Source organism: Prionailurus bengalensis, chromosome E1 (assembly GCF_016509475.1).
Source record: "Prionailurus bengalensis isolate Pbe53 chromosome E1, Fcat_Pben_1.1_paternal_pri, whole genome shotgun sequence".
Classification (NCBI taxonomy): domain Eukaryota; kingdom Metazoa; phylum Chordata; class Mammalia; order Carnivora; family Felidae; genus Prionailurus; species Prionailurus bengalensis.
The window spans coordinates 1,687,831-1,705,249 of record NC_057347.1 but is presented as its reverse complement, the minus strand read 5'-3'; the positions used below and the strand labels follow the sequence as shown (position 1 = coordinate 1,705,249).

Genomic DNA, 17,419 nt, shown 5'->3' with positions numbered 1-17,419 from the left:
CCTGCCCTAGAGCCCCTACAATCCCCAGAAAGTCCTCTAGCCTCGCCGGGGCCGGGACAGAGACCAAGTTCAGAATCTAGTGTCTCAACTTGAGAGTCCTGTTTGTCCTGCTGCCTGGGTGCAGGCGCTCTGGGCCCACCCAGCAGAAGCACCCGTGTCGGGGGGTGGGGGGAGCGGGGCCTCACCTGGGACGGTCTGATGGGGACGCGTGCCTTTGTTGGGACATGAGACCCGGGACCTGGACACAGAAGTGTGCAAAGTGCTTCACTGACTCCGGCCTGGGGCGGGGGCTGCCGGGCCCCTGGCCCAGGGATTTAGCCTTTCCTGCCTCAGACTTTCGCTTGCTGGGTGATTCTTCCGTGCCCTCTGGTGTCAGCTTACATGTCACTTCCCCAGCAGGCCCTTGGCCCCCTGGCCTGCTGTGACCTCACCTTAGTCCTTCCAGAAGCGCTGCTTCCTGTGGGCTCCGTGAGGGAGGCGGCATTCGTGGCGTGGTTTGGTCCCCGGCAAGCACTCGGTGTTTGTTGAATGAACGTGTGAACTGGCCCCCCAGGCGCAGCGCAGGTTTCTGAGGACAAACGGGAGAGGTGGGCCTGCTGAGAAGTTGGGGGAGCCTGTTGGCTTCATCCTGCCCCCCCCCCCCATCCCTGGGGCTGTCATTTATTCTGAGCTGGCCTTTGGTGGGGCCAAGGAGTATCTGGTCTCCACCCTTTGGAGAATAGCCCTGCTCTTCCTTTCTCAGTCTGTGATTCAGACACGCGTCCTTCCCCTCCCTGCCGGCCTCACCCTCCACCTGCTGTGCTGCCTGACTCAGCTCTGCGCCCTCTGCCCCCCTGCCCTTCCTGCTGGCTCTTTCCACACCCGCTCGTCCCTTGTCTTCCATGTGGCTCCCCCTGCCACCCCACGACACCTGGTTGGCCTCCCATCTAGAATTACTTTTATATTTTTTTAAAGTAATCTCTACACCCAACGTGGGGCTTGAATTCACAACCCCAAGATTTAAGAGGCGCAAGCTCTTCCGTTTGAGCCAGCCAGTTGCCCCCCCCCACCCCAATTTAGAAGGAATGAGGGAAGAGATCGTTCACAGGCTTCCTTGGTCATGAGGCTTCCCTGGTCCCTTCCCTTGGATCTGTGGACACCTGACTCCCACAGGAGGAGGTTGGCAATGAGGTGTAATGATCTGTTTGTGCTGCAGCAGAAAACCAGCAGTGAGAAGGCTTATTATTATCCGGCCCCTGATTACTGTTGTCCTCCGTGAGCTCGGGCTCAGTGTGTGCCAGTCTGCACGGGCTCAGCCCATCCCCTGCCACTGCCTCCTCCCTCTCCCTCCTCCCCTTCTCCCACCTCCCTCCCCCTCCTCCTTTTCCACCTCTTCCCTTCTCCTCCCCCTCCTTCCTCCTCATCTCCTCCCTCCACCCTCTCCCTCCTCCTCCTCCTCCTCCGCCTCCCTTTTCCTTCCTCTTCCCATACTCTGCCCTTTCTTGTTCTCACCAGTGTCGCCTCCCAGAGACAGCCCTCCCCAGCCCAGTCTCCGGGGCCTCGGATCTGTGCCCGCCCCCACCCCCTGCGGCCCTCAGCCGTCCTCCACTCGGTTCTACTTTCTGTCTGCTTTCTGTGTTCATGCGCCACCACGCTTCACCCTACGTCCCCGTGACCCCAATGGTCTTAACAAGTGACCTCTTGACAGCATTTTCCCTTCCTCTCCGGGAGGTAGTCTGTTCGTAATGATTCTGCAAATCTGCAGCACTTCGTGGATTTCAGAGTGTTCTGACATCCAGGAATTCTTGTGTGCCGGGACTGGGGAGACGGGAAGGAGGCTCTCGGACGTTCTCGGACGTGCTGGTTTGCCTCCATCACATGGTGCCCAGGCCTTTGGTTCTCAGTGGCTGTTCCCTGCCGCAGTGCACTTACCATCCCGCACCTCCGAACCTTCCTGGGCTCGGTCTTCTGAGGTGGGACCTCTGCCCTCCCCTCCCTCCCTCCCAGCCTCTGCCCACTTCCGTTTCGTTCCCAGAGTGCGCTCCTGGCTCCTCCGGGACGCCTTCCCTTCATCTCTTCTTGCCCAGTTGCGTCCCAGTCTTTGGATCTTTATTAATGTTCTTGTTTGGGTTTTGCCAACTATGTACGAGTTCACTGCTTTAAAACAAGTGCCCTTTCCGTTGACACGTAGTATTTACAAAGCGTATGAATCACGGAGCGCCGGTTCACGTGACAAAAAGGGACTCACTTTTACCGGCTGCCCGGTGCGTTGCTTTTAAGTGAATATTCGTGGATGATTAGAAGAGTGGAGAGAAACCCCAAACTAGCATTAGAAACCATTGATTGCGTCAGGGAGGAAGGAAGGTTTTTCTAGAGAGCACCAACTTTCTTTTCTCTTTTCTTTCTTTTTCTTTTTTTTTTTTTTTTAAGTTTTATTGAGTAGTTTCTACACCCATCACGTGGCTCAAACTCATGACGCTAAGATTGAGTCGGATGCTCTTCCACCTGAGCTAGCCAGGTGCCCCAACTTTCTTTTATTTTTGTATTTATCATTCAGCAGACAGATTTTGAACGTGGCCCTGACCCCCAAGAACTTAGCCTGGCAGAGGAGACAGACGACTACAAAATTTTTCACGCGGATGTAACTGGTGCCGCGAAAGGGGCAGTAGAGGGTCCCGTGGGAGCAGGTAGGCAATCCGGGAAGCCTCCTGGAGGAGGCCGTGTCTGCACTGAGCTCTGGAGCGACGGGCCGGCCGGGAGCGGTGCGATTGGAGGAGCGAACGGCAGGCACAGAGCCCCAGGTTCCAGCTGCACCTTGGCAAACATGTCACTCCTTGGAGCCTTGGTTTTCTCATTTGTGAAATGGGCGATAACTCCCGCTTGGCTCCCTTCCCTTGCAGGTATGAGGTGCAAATGAGATGGTGGCCGTGAGCCATGCGGCTGCGACGTGCGCGTGCGGCGTTTGGCTGTTGGCCGCGGTGGCCCCCAGCCGCAAGGTGACGGAACTGACTGCTGTGGCCAGAGACAGAAGCGGGTTCCGTGGCAGAGCCATGATCAGACTGCCGTGACTCCGTATGACACGTTGACAGCCAAGTCCCTTAGTCGCCGGGGAGGTGGAGGAAAGGCCGATGCGGGGTGCGGCCTTCACCCCGAGGCCAGAGGGTGCCCCCCTTCTCTCTCTCCCCCAGAACACCCTGTGGGCAGGCCGAGCCTCAGAAGCAAGCTGTTTATCTTTTAGGTGTTGGGGCTTATTTTTAAATTTCTGACTGTGGTGGTATTTATTTTTTCCTTTCCCTTTCCCCGCTTTCTCCAGCTCAGCCTCAGAAAGAGACCATCTGTCCCCTGCCTTGCCTGTGGCCATTTTAGAACCAGCACCGGGGCTGCCGGCCCCCCTTCTCCTTCCCTCCCTCCCCACTGCTGACTCCCCTGCCCCTTGCCCCACGCCGCTCCCCGGGCACCCTCCAGCTCGCCAGGGGGGTCCCGGTCTGCGCAGCCGGGTCTGGGGGCAGCCCGGGCATCGAGGCACGCGGGGAACCGCTCCCCCTCTCCTCGCGTGGGCAGGGCCCTCTGCTCTGACTGGTTTCCCATTAGAGCAGTCTTTGTGCTTGTGCGTGCGTCGTGTCTGAACCTGTTCCTGCCTCTGCGCGTGTGTGTGTCCTTCTGCCACAGGGACCGGGAGGAGAGACTCGAACTGTCCCTCCCCCAGCACATAAACGTCTCCTGGTTTCTGTCCTTCCCCTCTGCTCCCTCCGTCCCGCGCGGCACCCCCACTGAGCACGTGAGGACACGTGTGGTGGTCACCGACCCGAGGGCCGTACTTCCCCTCGTGGAGCCAGAACCCGAGGGTCCGATTCGGCCCCAGTGTGAGGGCAGGTTGGCCAGAGGGGTGGATGGTCGGGTTTGGGAGCAGGGGACATGGGGAAAGGCGTCTTGGCAGGTTTTCTTTACTACTGGACGTGCTGGCCTCCAGGGAGCCGGTGGAGGCTTAGCCCTCCTGGTGCTCATGCCCTCCTGGCCCTGGGCAGTGGGTGGGCTTCCTTCCTCGTTCCTGGGGCACGGGGTTCGCCAGAGGGCCAGGCTTGGCTTCGAGCCTGCTTTCCCTGCAAGCCCTCAGGGTATAAATGGGCTGATGGCACCCTGCCCCCCACGCGTGTCGCAGGCACGGGGGTCCCGGGCACGACACTGGCTCCCCCAGGAGGGCCGTCTCCCGCGGGGGTGGGGGAGGCGGGGAGGTGTTCTGATGAGACCCCGGCCCCTCCGGTGCCCCGGCCACCGCCCCAAGACCCCCCCTCACCCACACACTCTTCCTCAGAGACACGCCCCCACCTGTGGCACTGTGGGCGTCCATGCACACGCGTCCTCTGGCTGCTCACGACCAAGTGAAGGGGGTCAGTGTGTACGTCCCTGTGCGGAGTACTGTCCCCTCCATGTGTCCCGGGGACCAGCCTGCTAGGGCACCTGTCCACCCTGCCCCTCAGCCCCCTGCCCTGCCCGGCTTGGCTGCGGTGCTCCGGCTGGCCGTGGTCCTCTGACCCCGGGGGTGGGGTTTGAAGCTGCTCTGCAGGGCAGGGCAGCCCCGTTCAAGCTCGCGCAGGCTGGGGCCCTTTCCCCAGGCCGGGCCTTGGTACCATGTCGCCCCTGCCCCTCGTCCCCTTTGTGGGGGCCTCCTCGGTCACAGGAAGAGCTCAGGAAAACAGGCCTATTATGTGGGGCTGCCGTGTGCAGCCCGGTCTCTGCACCCGGTAAGTGGAGGCTCCGGGGCCCCGGCAGCCGCCGATCCAGGCTCTTCCACGCGGGAGAGGCGTCTGGCGCAGGATTCCGCTGCAGCGCCCTCGGGTCCTGCTGTGGACACGGCTCCCCACTCTCTTCCCTGGAGCCCCTTCCCCGTCCGCCTGGTAGGAGTGAGCCCGCCTCCACTGGGGGGGCGGGGGGGGGGCGCCTGCGGCCCCTCCCCCAGCCCTGGTCCTCCTGTCCAGGGCAGCATGGCACCTCTGGGCCCCGGTTACAGTGGCAGGACCTGCCAGGGCACATCCCAGTGAGTGACACTGCTGGGCCTGCAGCACAGGGCAGACCGGCCCTTCCCCATCCTTGTGGTTCTAGTTCTTTCTACCACTCCAGAGCCTCCTAGAATCTTCTGGGAGTTCTGAGTGGATAGACCCTTCTAGCTCTGAAATTCTGTATTTATAAGACCCTGGTGGGGGGAGGGGAGGGCCTGGCTGGCTCAGTCAGTAGAGCACGTGACTCTTGATCTCAGGGTTGTGAGTTTGGAGTCCCATGTGGGGTGTAGGCCCCCAGGTCAGCAGAAAAGTAGGGGGTTGGTTTCCGCATCCTGCCTCCTTGCCCTGCAGTCGGCTAACCTCTCACGTGGTGGCATATGTGACTCCTGTCGGCGTGTTCCTTCCCTCTGTGTTGGTGTCTGACTTAGAAGCTCCTAGAAGGCACAGCCAGGGTATTTAAGGAGGCACTGTTTGACAGGCTCTTAAAAAAGATGTGGTGATAACAATTTGCATTTGCTAAAGTACTTCACAAAACCTTCACCCCTCAGGGGGTTTCAGTGCAGGAGGTGTGGGGGGAGGCCTACCTTAGTGCAACCGGGCTGGAGACCCGGGCTCAGCCCTGCCAGGTCTGGGCCACTTGTGAGAAATGTGCCCCCAGGCCTAAGGTGCTTGCCTCCTTTGGCCCATCTGTCACCTGCCCCTTTCCTCCTGGACCCCGCAGGGCCCAGGCCCTCCTGTCCCTGTCTGGGAATTCCCCCCAGTTGTGAGGGAGGAGCTGGGGTCTCTCCTTCCCTTGCCCGACGGCCTTGACCTCAGCCCTGAACTTCAGTTAGTAGCCCCACTGCCTCCACATCGCAGCCCCCTGAACCCGACTGCTCTTGGGAGGAGGACGCGGCCTTCCTCTGCACCCTGACCTCAGTCCCAAGGGCTCCCTGCTTCGGGAAGGGGAAGGAGGCGTCAGCCGGGGCCCCAGCCCTGCTTGTCAGAGTTGTGAGTTGTGAGCACTGTTTCCCCTTTTCTTCCTCCAGATGGGAGTCTTAGGGGGGGAAGCAGGTGAGAGAGAGCCAGGCGCTGGCCCTGGGGGTCACCATTTAGGACTGAGGAGGAGGGTCCGGAGGGACAGTCCCTTCCTCCTGCCCTTGGTGTGTCCTCGCACGCGGTGTCTGTGCACCCAGCCGACTCCCCTCAGCTGCCCTTGCTTCGTGGGGCCCACAAGCGCCAAGTCGCCCAGCATCGGAGGAGCACCTGGAACCGGAGGAGCCCGGCCTGGGGGCCGGGCGGTCCTGTGCACGGACCACACCACCCAGCTGGGGGGACACCACCCTTGCAGCGCACGTGTGGCCACCACTGCGGCCGCCTCTTTGCATCTGAACGTGCGTCATCGGACATGGCGAGTGGCGTCACGCAGGAAAGCCAGCGCCCCTAACCTGGCCCTGCCACTCTGCCCTGCTACTTGTGCCCGAGCCCCGCCCGGCAGTCGTTGCTTCCGGCATTGTTATGACGCCCTCTGTGTCTCCCCCGTGGCCTGGAGGCTCACCTGGAGGCCTTACAAAGTTGTTTTTTTTTTAAATTTTTAAATGTTTGTTTATTTTTGAGGGACAGAATAGAGACAGAGCGTGAGCAGGGGAGGGGCAGAGAGGGAGACCACAGAATCCGAAGCAGGCTCCGGGCTGTCAGTGCAGAGCCCGACACGGGGCTCAAACCCACGAACTGCCAGATGGTGACCTGAGCTGAAGTCGGAGGCTTAACTGACCTAGACCCCAGGCGCCGCACGTTACAAGGTTGTAACGTTTGTAAAACATGGAAGGTGAGAAAGGCTTCAGTACAGAAGCTCTTGCGAGGGAAAGAGCACAGACGGTAAGTGTGCGCCCTCTCCGTGCAGCAACGTGCGGCCGACCCTGGCCCGCCGGGGTGCCCGGGGCACGGACGCCCGCAGCCCCAGATCTGTGTGGTCTCGGCCTCCCCGCAAACTTAACTACCGATGGCCTGCTTCCGCTGCAAGCCTTAGCGACCCACGGTCAGGGGATTGTGCGCTGCGAGAAAGAAAGCATACAGGAGAGAAAACGCATCTCCAGTGCTGGCCTGTGTTCGCGGAAGAAATCCACGCGTGTTCGGAGTCCGCTGTGGTCCCGCGTGTGATGCCTTTTCACTCAGGCCCGTCCGGCGTGGCGCCCGCGTACCCCCCGAGCGGTGTTCCATCCGTAAAGAGCTTCTGTCCCGGGCGGGAGATGAGACACGTAACCGTGTGACGAGTAGCGATGGGGTCCCGCTGGCTCGGGGCCGGGTCAGATCGAGGGAAGGTTGCGTCACCGGCTCCGGAGCCCGTCAGCTGCTTGCCTTTGGACAAGTCACTTCCCTTCCCCGAGCCTCCGTTTCCTCATCTGTCGGGCGGAAACGACAGCGGCTTCCGTGTCCTGCAGTCCTGTGGGGTTCAGTTACTTGGCACGTGTAAAGCTCGTGGAGCAGGGCTGGCCACCAGGAGTAATTTTCACTGACTTTCAGCCCAGAATCTCACTGCGGTCTGATGCGGCACAGCCGCTGTTTTGGCTCCGGGGGCGGTTCCGGGTTCCTGGTGACACCAGGGGACAGCTGGAATCCGTCGGGCGTCCTGTCCTCACTTCCACCCCCTCCGCTCTGCCCTGTTCTCGGGGGCCCTCCTCCCACTAACAGCCTCCGCGTTCCTGCGTCTGACCTGCTCACGGCCTCTCCAGCCCTGACTCCGTGTGCCGTCTGGCGTCTTCCCTCTGGGTCTTAGTCGGGGAACGGCTGGCGTGGGAGGTCCGCCCCAGCGTGTCTTTTCTCTGTGGCCTTGGACTGCCTACCTTGGGTCAGGAACCCGGCTGAGGGCCAGGAGCTGTGACTCGGGGAAGGAAGGAACCAAATCGGGGGGTACCTGGCCGGCCCAGCTGGTGGGGAACGTGTGGCTCTTGATCTCTGGGTCGTCAGTTGGAACCCCATGTTGGGTGTAGGTATCACTTAAAGCTTTAAAGAGCAAAGAAATGAGACCAAATGGTTGGAAACATGGTCCCTTAGGCAAAGGAGCTTTGAGCAGGGCAACGCAGGCGTCGGAGTCAAAAGTTTTTAGGGCAGAGCTCGGCTCTGCCACTTTCTGGCTCTACTCGACTCCGGGCGGGAAACGCACTTGTTCCAAACCCCCTTCACCTGTGACTCGAGCGAGCCACCAGCACCTTCCTCCACGTCTGTCCTGACCCTGTACTTCCGGAGCCCTCAGCAGCGCCGGGAAGAACGAAGATGCCAGGTTGCCGGCTACTTAATTGTTAAAGGGCTGTGGGAAGAGTGGGCCGCGAGACAGGTGTCTGAGACAGACATGTAGGCGGGACGGGTAAGGGCCACACGGAAGGGACAGGTGATAGCGTCCCCTGCCCGTAGGAGAGCACCGGAGGGCTCTTAGACCCTGCCGTCCTCACTAGAGCCCCTCCCTGAATTCCTGGACTTGGGAAGGGTGTTGTCCTAGTGCCCTGATGTGTCTGTGGCACAGACAAGCCCCTCGCTTATAATTAAAGTGTTTGCCTCCCCCCTCAGACTGTCAGCAACCTTGTGGCAAAGACCACCTCATTTCATTCACCGCTGCATTCCTGAGCCCAGCATGGACCCTGGCGCACGGGGAGGAAGTGATGACCTAGCCATTAGGTTGACAGCTTTGTGGGGAGTGGATTTGAGCATTTAGAACCGTAGAGAGTGAGCCGGAATGTTCTCTTGTTGACCGTGACCTCAGAGAGCTTAAGTGACTTACCCCCAGACACACAGCCTCTTAGCAGCAGAGCCAAAAACGGGAACCGAGTTCCCTAACTCTGAATCACGTAGATTTTATCATTTTCTGTGCTTGGCTCAGGACTTCGTATGTGTTACCAGACCAAGAGCACTTTGAGGGCCCCCTCCCACGTTTGTAGGGTTGCTTTCTTCGTGTGGAAACCGTCCCCGATCAAAACAGTCTATTGAGTGCCGTGGGACATGCTCATCAGATTTTTTTTTTAATTGTGTTTTGTTTTTATGAAGTAATCTCTGTGCCCAACGTGGGGCTCAGACTCACGACCCTGAGATCTAGAGTCCCATGTTCTTCTGCCTGAGCCAGCCGGGCACCCCAGCTTTGTCGATACTAGAGCTCACATAGCACAGGGTTCTGTAAAGTAGACGCTGGTGGCTTCACAGACTTGCTGTCGCCGCAGTCCAATGTCAGAGCGTTGTCATCAGCCCCAAGTCAGATCCCGTGCCCGCTGGGAGTCACCGCCATTCCCCTGCTCCCGGAAGCCGCCACTACTTTCTGCCCCTACGGATTTGCCTGCCATTGACATTGCACAGAAATGGAGCCATTCAACACGGGGCCTTGCGACCGGCTTCTTCCACTCGGCGTGTTTTCAGGGGTCGTCCACGTTGTGGTGTGGGTCATTGTTTCATACCCTTCCGTTGCCAAATAATATTCTGTTGCACGGGTATTTATCCGTTCACCAGCTGATGGACATTGGGTTATTGCCGCTTCTCGGCTGCTGAGAATAACGCTCATGTGAACGCTGCGTGTACAGATTCCTGCGTGTACGTATGTTTTCCGTTCTCTGGGACGTCTGCTTGCTGAGTCATGTGGGAACTTTCTGTCTTACATTTTGCGGAACTGCCAAACTGTTTCCCAAAGTAGCGGCACCATTTTACGTTCCCACCAGGGCTCCAAGTTCTCCAATGCTCGCCAGTGCGTGACGTTGTCCGTCCTTTTGAGTTAGCCCGTTCGTGGCCGTGTGTGGCTAATGATGCTGAACATCTGTTGAGGTGCTTATTGGCCACACTGTAGATCCTTGGAGAAATGTCTATTCAGATCCTTTGCCCGCTTTTTTTTTTTAACTTTTAATCTTTTATTTATTTTTGAGAGAGAGAGTGTGTGTGTGAACGCGTGTGTGTGTGAGCAGGGGAGGGACAGAGAGAGAGGGAGAATCTGAAGCAGGCTGCAGGCTCTGAGCTGTCAGCACAGAGCCCGACATGGGGCTCGAACCCACAAACCGTGAGATCGTGACCTGAGCCAAAGTTGGACGTTTGAGCCACCCAGGTGCCTCCTTTGCCTACTTTTTAATTGGGTTGTCTTTTTATTATTTTATTCTTAAGGAGTCCTTTTTGTATTCTGGATACAAGTCCCTTATCTGATATTTATTTTTTCATTTATTCATTCATTTATTTGAAGCTGATTCATGTATTATTTCTGAGAGAGGGAGAGAGAGTGGGCGTGTGTGTGCGTGCACAAGTCAGGGAGGGGCACAGAGGGGGAGACAGAATCCGAAGGAGGCTCCAGGCTCTGAACTGGGGCTCAAACTCATGAACCATGAGATCATGACCTGAGCCGAAGTCAGATGCTTAGCCAACTGAGCCACCCAGGTGGCCATCTGATACATAATTTAAAATGTTTTCTCTCATTATGTGGGTTGTCTTTTTGCTTTCTTGTTGGTGTCCGTTGAAGCTCAAAAGTTTTAAATTTTGAGGAAATCCAATTTATGGTTTTTGTTGTTGTTTATGCTTTTGGTGTCATTTGTAAGAAACCATTGCCTGATCCAAGGTCATAAAAATTTACTCCCGTGTTCTCTTTTAAGGTTTCTGTGGTGTTAGGGGGCAGGGGAAAAAAAGATTTCTATGATTTTAGCTCTTATATTTTTAGATTTGTGATCCATTTTGCGTTAACATTTGTCTATGGTATGAGGTAGGGATCCAGTGTCATTCTTTTGCATGTGGACACTCAGTTGCCCCAGCATCATTTGTTGAAAAGACTGTGGAATGACTTGGTACTCTTGTTGAAAATCAATTGACCACAAACTCAAGAGTTAATTTTTGGATTCTTTAGTTCCAGTCCGTTGATCTTATGTCCATCGTTATGCCGGTACCATACTGTCTTTATCACTGTGCCTATGTAGTCAGTTTTGAAATCGGGAAGTGTGAGTCTTCCAACTTTGTTCTTTTTCAAGATTGTTTGTGTCTTCTGGATCCCTTGCATTTCCATAGGATTTTTAGGATAAGCTGGTCAGTTTCTGCAAAAGTGCCCACTGGGATTTGATAGAAGTGCATCGAATCTATAGATACTAACAATATTAAGCATCCTGATCCATGAACATGGGAAATCTTTCTGTTTACGTAAGTCTTTAACTTATTTCAACAATGTTTATAGTTTTCAGTGCACGTGTCTGACACTTTGGCTAAATGTATTCTTCTGGATGCTAGTATGAATGGAGTTGATTTCTTAATTTCATTTTTGGGTTATTCGTTGTAGTACATAGAAATACAGTTGGTTTTTGTTTATTAGTCTTACATCCTGCAACCTTGCTGAATTCATTGATTAGTTCTAATAGATTTTTAGTAGATTCCTTAGAATTTTCTGCACCCTTGATTATGTCATCTGCACAGAGAGACAGTTTCTCTTCTTCTTTTCCAACCTGGATGCCTTTTATTTCTTCTTTCCTAATCACCCTGGCTAGAACCACCAGTGTAACATTGAATGAAATGGCAAGAGTTGACAACCTCGTCTTACTCTCAGATTATTTTTTAAAAATGCACGTCCCCTTAAATCTCACCATCTCCACCGTGACATCGAAGTCGGAATTCATGGGTGGGATAGCTTGGAAGACTTTCAGGGAGGACTTCCTGAAAACAGCGGGATTTGGCTTGGCTGACAGGAAAAGGTCATTTGTAGGCAGGGCTGGTGTGAGGACGGAGGGGCTGAGGGGCCATCACGGGAGGGCAGTCGTTCATCAGTTCGTGGCACAGAGATGCTGCCCGCGCTGCCGCCCGAGGTCACGCAGACCTACTGCTACCGGGGACCCCACACCCCATCCCCTGCCAGTACCTCCCTGAGGTGCGGCTTCTCGGAGTGTGTTAGAACCGCCGGGAGGGGTGGGGGGAGGGGGGGCAGGCATCTCTTAAATGTATAGATTCTGCTCCTCCCCCCAGGCCTGTGTGCTAAACCAGAGCCCCTGGAGCCAGGTCTTAGGAGTCCGCTCCCGAGTGATTCTCCTGTACCGTGAGGTTTGAGAGCCCGCACCCCGGACATCCTGTGTAGGCCTCTCTTCCCCAGCTTCTCCTCCCTATCCGGGCCCCCCCCCCCCCCCCCCCCCGAGTGTGAGCACCGAGAGGAAGGGCTGGAGGAGGCCTCCAGCAGTGTCGTCATGGGGCTGGGCCTGCGTGCAGGGGCCGGGACTGGCTGGTGCTCCCCAGGAGCAGAGCACCTCCCCTGGAGGGTCCTCCGGATCCCCAGCGAAGAGAGTGACTGAGCACATGGACAAGGCAGGTTCCACGGGCCCGCGTGTGAGGCCAGATCAGTGCAGGAATCCCATTTGAACTGGGCCTTCTGAATCCTCGGGTGTGTGCGTCGGGGAGAAGTCAGACTTGTGCCGCGTCACCACTGTAAACCCGTGGGGCGTGCCGTCTGCACAAGGTGGGATGTATACGGACACACACGCCCTCACGGGCCCCGAGAGACCCATCCAGCGCTCCTCATCGGTCCCCTGTCTCTCTGTCTTCTTCCTCCGCGGTCATGAGACGCCTTCCCGTCTCCACAACCATTTGTCTGCCCTGCTGCCTGTCACCTGATCCCTTCCTCTTGGCCAGGCTTCCCCAGGGGCTGCTGTGCCCCTGGGCTCCGCTGCCCCTCACCCGCAGCCCCTCTGGCCACACGGATGTTCCCGGTGCTCCCCCCAGGCGTGCTTCCCCCAGGCTGTCCTGCTATCCCCGTGGGGATGCACAACTGTTCCTCAGGGGCCAGCCTCAGCTCCTCTGTTCCTCCTTCCTGTCCACTCCACCCAGTGTGGTCTCCTCCAGGAGCCTGTGGGACGTGCCGGGCCTGACTGACGGCTGTCCCTGAGGCTGTGAGAGGGACCTTTTCCCAGTTCGACGCCCCGAACCGGTCAGTGCCCGCGTCCTCCTGGAAGGTTGCTCTGCAGGAGCCTCCACTCCACTGGAAGCTTCTCGAAGCCTGGACAGCCCACAGTGTTCTTCTGGCATAAAATCCGCACCGCTGCCTCGGGGCACTCAGCCTGTCGACTGCGGGTCCATCGGGGACCCTCTGTGCTTCTTGTGTGTTGGGCTCCATTTGTGTCCGCTGGGGGGTCGCCACCCTGGATTATCTGTGCTCGGTAAACGTTTAACAGGCGAGAGAAGCAAGGGACAGCTGCCTTTCAGACCTCCCTGCTCAGGGCCCAGCCCGGCCCAGGGCGGGCACAGACCCAGCCTCGGAAATGGTCCACCGGCTGGCTACCGATGGGGGCAACGCAACCGGCATGGAGGTGTCGGGGCTCTGTTCCGGGAGCTGGAGGGGACCGGGAGGCAGGAGCCCGGGGCCGGGGCGGGACTGAGAGGAGGGGAGGAAGGACAGGGTGACCGGTGTGGAAAACGGTGCCACTGTTGACAGGCGGAGGAGGGACAGCCTCCCGAGCATGTTCCGTGCAAGCTGTCGGGCACCGTGACTGCGTGTCACATGCCTGGTCTCGACCTGATTCTCGGAACGACCCTTCCCAGCAGGTGCGGCCGTCCTGGTTTGTGGGTCAGGAAACGGGCCTGGAACCGCATACCCGGACGCTGTGTCTGACCTCGAGGATGGCCTGCGTACTCCTGTGTCTCCCACACACGTGAGGAGGAGGCGGGTCGGGGTCCGAGAGGAGATCTGTCTGTGCCGATTTGAGGTGCTCGTGGTGCAGTGGTCGGACTCGTGGGGGCATCGTGCTTCCCTTGGCTGAGGAGCACCCCTCTTGGTGTCTCCGTCTGTGTCGGAAGCGGGGACCTGCCCACAGGCAGAGGTCGGAGGTGCCAGCGCGGGTGAGCCCGTCCTGGGGGCTGCGGGGCCCCCTCCCCGAGCGTGGAGCTGGGGGCGCTCGAGAGAACAGGGCCCGGTCTCCTCACACGTCTCGGTTCAGACAGACCTGGCGCTGGTCCCCCCACGGTGACAGCTTGTCCCTCTCCTGTGGGCCCGCTGTTTGTCTGAGACCTGGTCAAGGTTGCCTTGTTGGTGTGGTTTTGGTTTCGGCCACACAGAGCCACGACAAAACCCCGGGCAGGTCAGCGCGGCCCCGAGAGGAGGGGCAGCCCCGCCCCGCGGATGACCCGAGCGGTCGGGATGGGCCGTCGGCCCCGGGCTGCGCTCGCCGCTTCCCTTTCTTCCGGCTCCGGGGCACGGTGGCGCACGCTGTGACCAGGGAGGTCGGTGTGGATGCTCTGCGGAGGCCTCGGGCTGGTGTCTCCCTGCTGATGGCAGTGGACCCAGGGTGAGGGGCTCTTGCGTTTGGTTTTCCAGAAATCCTAGCTTGGTTTTCAGAGTCGGGGCGAAAGGAGTTTCGGGTCGTGTCCTTTTCAGGTTGTCGGCACAGACGCCCCGGCCCGGCTCTTCTCGTGACGTCCTCCCCGCGTGTGGGGCCCCTCGGGCTGGCGCGCCCAGCCTCCCGCTCCGAATCGAGTCCCGCCGGCGGGGGTGCGGGTGGCCGCCCAGCAGCTGCGGTCCCGCGGGCCGTGAGCCTCTGTGGAGGCTCTGTCTGAGCCCCGTGCCTCTCCTGGCCCCGCTGGCTCCGGAAAGCGGGGGCTGAGAGTGCCGCGTCCCCACCGCCCCTCCCGGAGGCCCTCTCGCTGTCGCCTGCTCTCCCCGGGAAGAAGAGGGACGGGGGCCCGGGAGGGAGGCTCTCGAATCCGGCCCTGCGTCTACAAAATGAAGTGACAGTGCCGATTAACTCGCATTGCACACGCGCTCCGTGCCAGGCAGGGGCTCAGGCTTTTTATGGGCGTCGCCTCACTTCAAATTGACCCCAGCTCCAGGGGCGCGTCCTCGGGCGCCCCCGCTTCGCACGTGAGGCCACAGACTCAGCGTGTCACTGAGCGTGACGTCAGGAGCACGTCTGGAAAGCCACCTGGTCCCCAACGTCCATTTTCTCTCACCTTCTTCTGACTTTTCCTCTAGAACGTGAACTCTGAACCGGCCCAGGAAAAGCGCAGCTGGCCGTCGGGGTTCCCCTGAGGCCCTTCGTAGTATGCCAGGGCGCCCTCTTCCCGCTGGATTCCTCTTCCCCGCTCTGGCTCATAGTCCTGTTCTGAGGCCCTGACGCTTCCTCCTTCTCCCCCCCTCGTCCCCCTCCTGCAGGACCCCGCTGGAATCTTTGAACTGGTGGAGGTCGTGGGCAATGGAACTTACGGGCAGGTGTACAAGGTGAGACTCACGTGTGGGAGGGTGCCCGTCGTCCGCGGGGCCCTTTTGGGAGGGTGACAGAAGTGGACCATAGGTCTGGGGATCTGGGGGGGGGTGGGGAGGGGGCGCGGGGAGAGAGGGTAACGATGATGGGGGAGGGAAGCCCAGGAGGGGGGCTGTTTTCGCTGGCCTGTGTGGCGAGCGCAGACGTGCTGCGTGCTGCGGGAGCAGGCCTGGTACCGGGTGGGTGTGGGCAGGGGCGCGGGCCGGGGCGCTCCCCTGGGGACTCAGAGAGCGAGGCTGTAGGTTGGCTGCTCCCAAGGCCGCAGGGAGACCCAGCCTTGCAGTTGGTGGAGCTCCGGGGCCTCCTGGGCGGAAGTGGTGTGCCTGAGCTCCCGAAGCCGCCACCCCTCTCCCCCACACAAAGTAGCATCTCCCCACCGGCTGCTTGTAGCGTTAGCCTGGCGGCACCCTTGGAGGGGGGCGCTGCCCGCCCGGCAGATGAATCCAGGCAGGGTGCTGCCCCAGAGCTGGAGGCCCCGAGGGCACAGGCCCCGGCACGGAGCTGAGCCCGTTCACACGTCCCCGTGTCGCAGGGGTCACGGGGACCAACCACCCTGTAAGCTTTGGGGAAAAGGCATCCCCGGTTCACCCATCTCTTGCCTGGTCGTTGCCATGGCAAGAGTAGCTCTGTTCTCTACTGCCTCTCTGGGCTTGGGGTCTCAAATGACTGCTGAGGATAAAGATAATCCGCGGGCTGGCCATACCCATGTCCGTCCCCACAAGGGGCTGCCTCCCCCCATCCTGCCCTTCCCTTGGGAGGGCTTGGACCTTCCTGTCCAAGGCTTCTGCTAGGAACGTCAGAAGGCTGGGGGGAGGGGGAATGGCAGGGACGCGTTCTAGAAGTTACTTTCCCACTCGCACTGGTGATGGGGCATCGACGCACGTCAGCCAGTCTTCTCTGTTTCCCCGAGATTCCCTCCAATCTCAGCTCTGTCTTTATTCTTCCCTGTGAGTGCTACTAAAAACAGAGTAGGGGAGGGGCGCCTGGGTGGCGCAGTCGGTTAAGCGTCCAACTTCAGCCAGGTCACGATCTCGCGGTCCGTGAGTTCGAGCCCCGCGTCAGGCTCTGGGCTGATGGCTCAGAGCCTGGAGCCTGCTTTGGATTCTGCATCTCCCTCTCTCTCTGCCCCTCCCCCACTCATGCTCTGTCTCTCTCTGTCCCAAAAATAAATAAACGTTGAAAAAAAAAAAAAAATTAAAAAAAAAAAACAGAGTAGGGGAGATTCTGGGGAAGGCTTCCTGGGCAGAGGGGGCGGGGTGGGAAACCAGGTGCTTTTGTCCTGCATAGAAGCTGCCAGAGAGGCAGAGCCCTCGTTCAGCCCCCTCCAGCCCCCTCCCAGGGAGCAGAGGATCTCTGACTCACTGCTCTATCCTCTAGACTGTGGCAAATCCACGCCGGGGAGGCCACAGCAAAGCGTAGGCGAACCCCACTCTCCTCCCTCAGCTGTTGTAGGCGGGAGGCCCTGGATCTCTACCCAGTGTAGCGCTTTTGGTCCTCGGAGCCCTGTCTGCCCCTGTGGCCGACCCATAAGTGAAGGGGTCCGGTACCACAGGGACACTGCCTAAGACAGAAAACAGCCAAAAGGGGTGGCCTCTCCCAGAATCCAGCCCTCCCTGGATGTAGACCCACACCCTCCACTCCTGGCTCTCTGTCCCGCAGGGTCGGCACGTCAAGACTGGGCAGCTGGCTGCCATCAAGGTCATGGACGTCACGGAGGTAGGGGCGGTGGGGGCCCAGGGAGAGTGGGGGCGCAGGGAAGGGCTGGGGGCTCGTGGGCTGACCCCCTCCCACTTACAGGACGAGGAGGAGGAGATCAAGCAGGAGATCAACATGCTAAAGAAGTACTCTCACCACCGCAACATCGCCACCTACTACGGGGCCTTCATAAAGAAGAGCCCCCCCGGAAACGACGACCAGCTCTGGGTGAGCGGCGCCCTCCCCACGCGACCCTGCGCCCAGAGCGGCCCCCTGATGCGCGTGGTGCCTCGCGTGTTGCCGCCTCTCGTCCACTGCGTGTCTGGGGGGCAGCGTCCTGGGGTTTGCCCACACTTCTGTCCTGACCGGCACCTCGCCCTGTGTGCGGCACGTGCTTACTAGGTGGCAACAAGCAGGGGCTGCGAGAGCAGGTGCGCCCGTCCGTCCTGCCCTGGTACCCCGCCCCCCGCGAGAGCAGCAGCCCCAGACGCCTGTGCTTCCGGCAGTTCAGGCCCTCCTGGCAGTGCACAGGCC

The 17,419-nt window shown here is 59.2% G+C and overlaps 1 protein-coding gene across 21 annotated transcripts in view; it reads left to right on the top strand.

Annotated features, from left to right (window-relative positions):
• MINK1 (misshapen like kinase 1) overlaps nt 1–17,419 on the top strand; it is a 43,027-nt gene that overhangs the window by 11,882 nt on the left and 13,726 nt on the right. For all 21 annotated transcript variants that reach the window (XM_043582818.1, XM_043582810.1, XM_043582807.1 and 18 more), the window contains exons 2-4: nt 15,082–15,147; nt 16,850–16,906; nt 16,988–17,113. In XM_043582818.1, the coding sequence (XP_043438753.1) occupies nt 15,082–15,147; nt 16,850–16,906; nt 16,988–17,113 (249 nt within the window). The remainder of the gene's footprint in view (nt 1–15,081; nt 15,148–16,849; nt 16,907–16,987; nt 17,114–17,419) is intronic.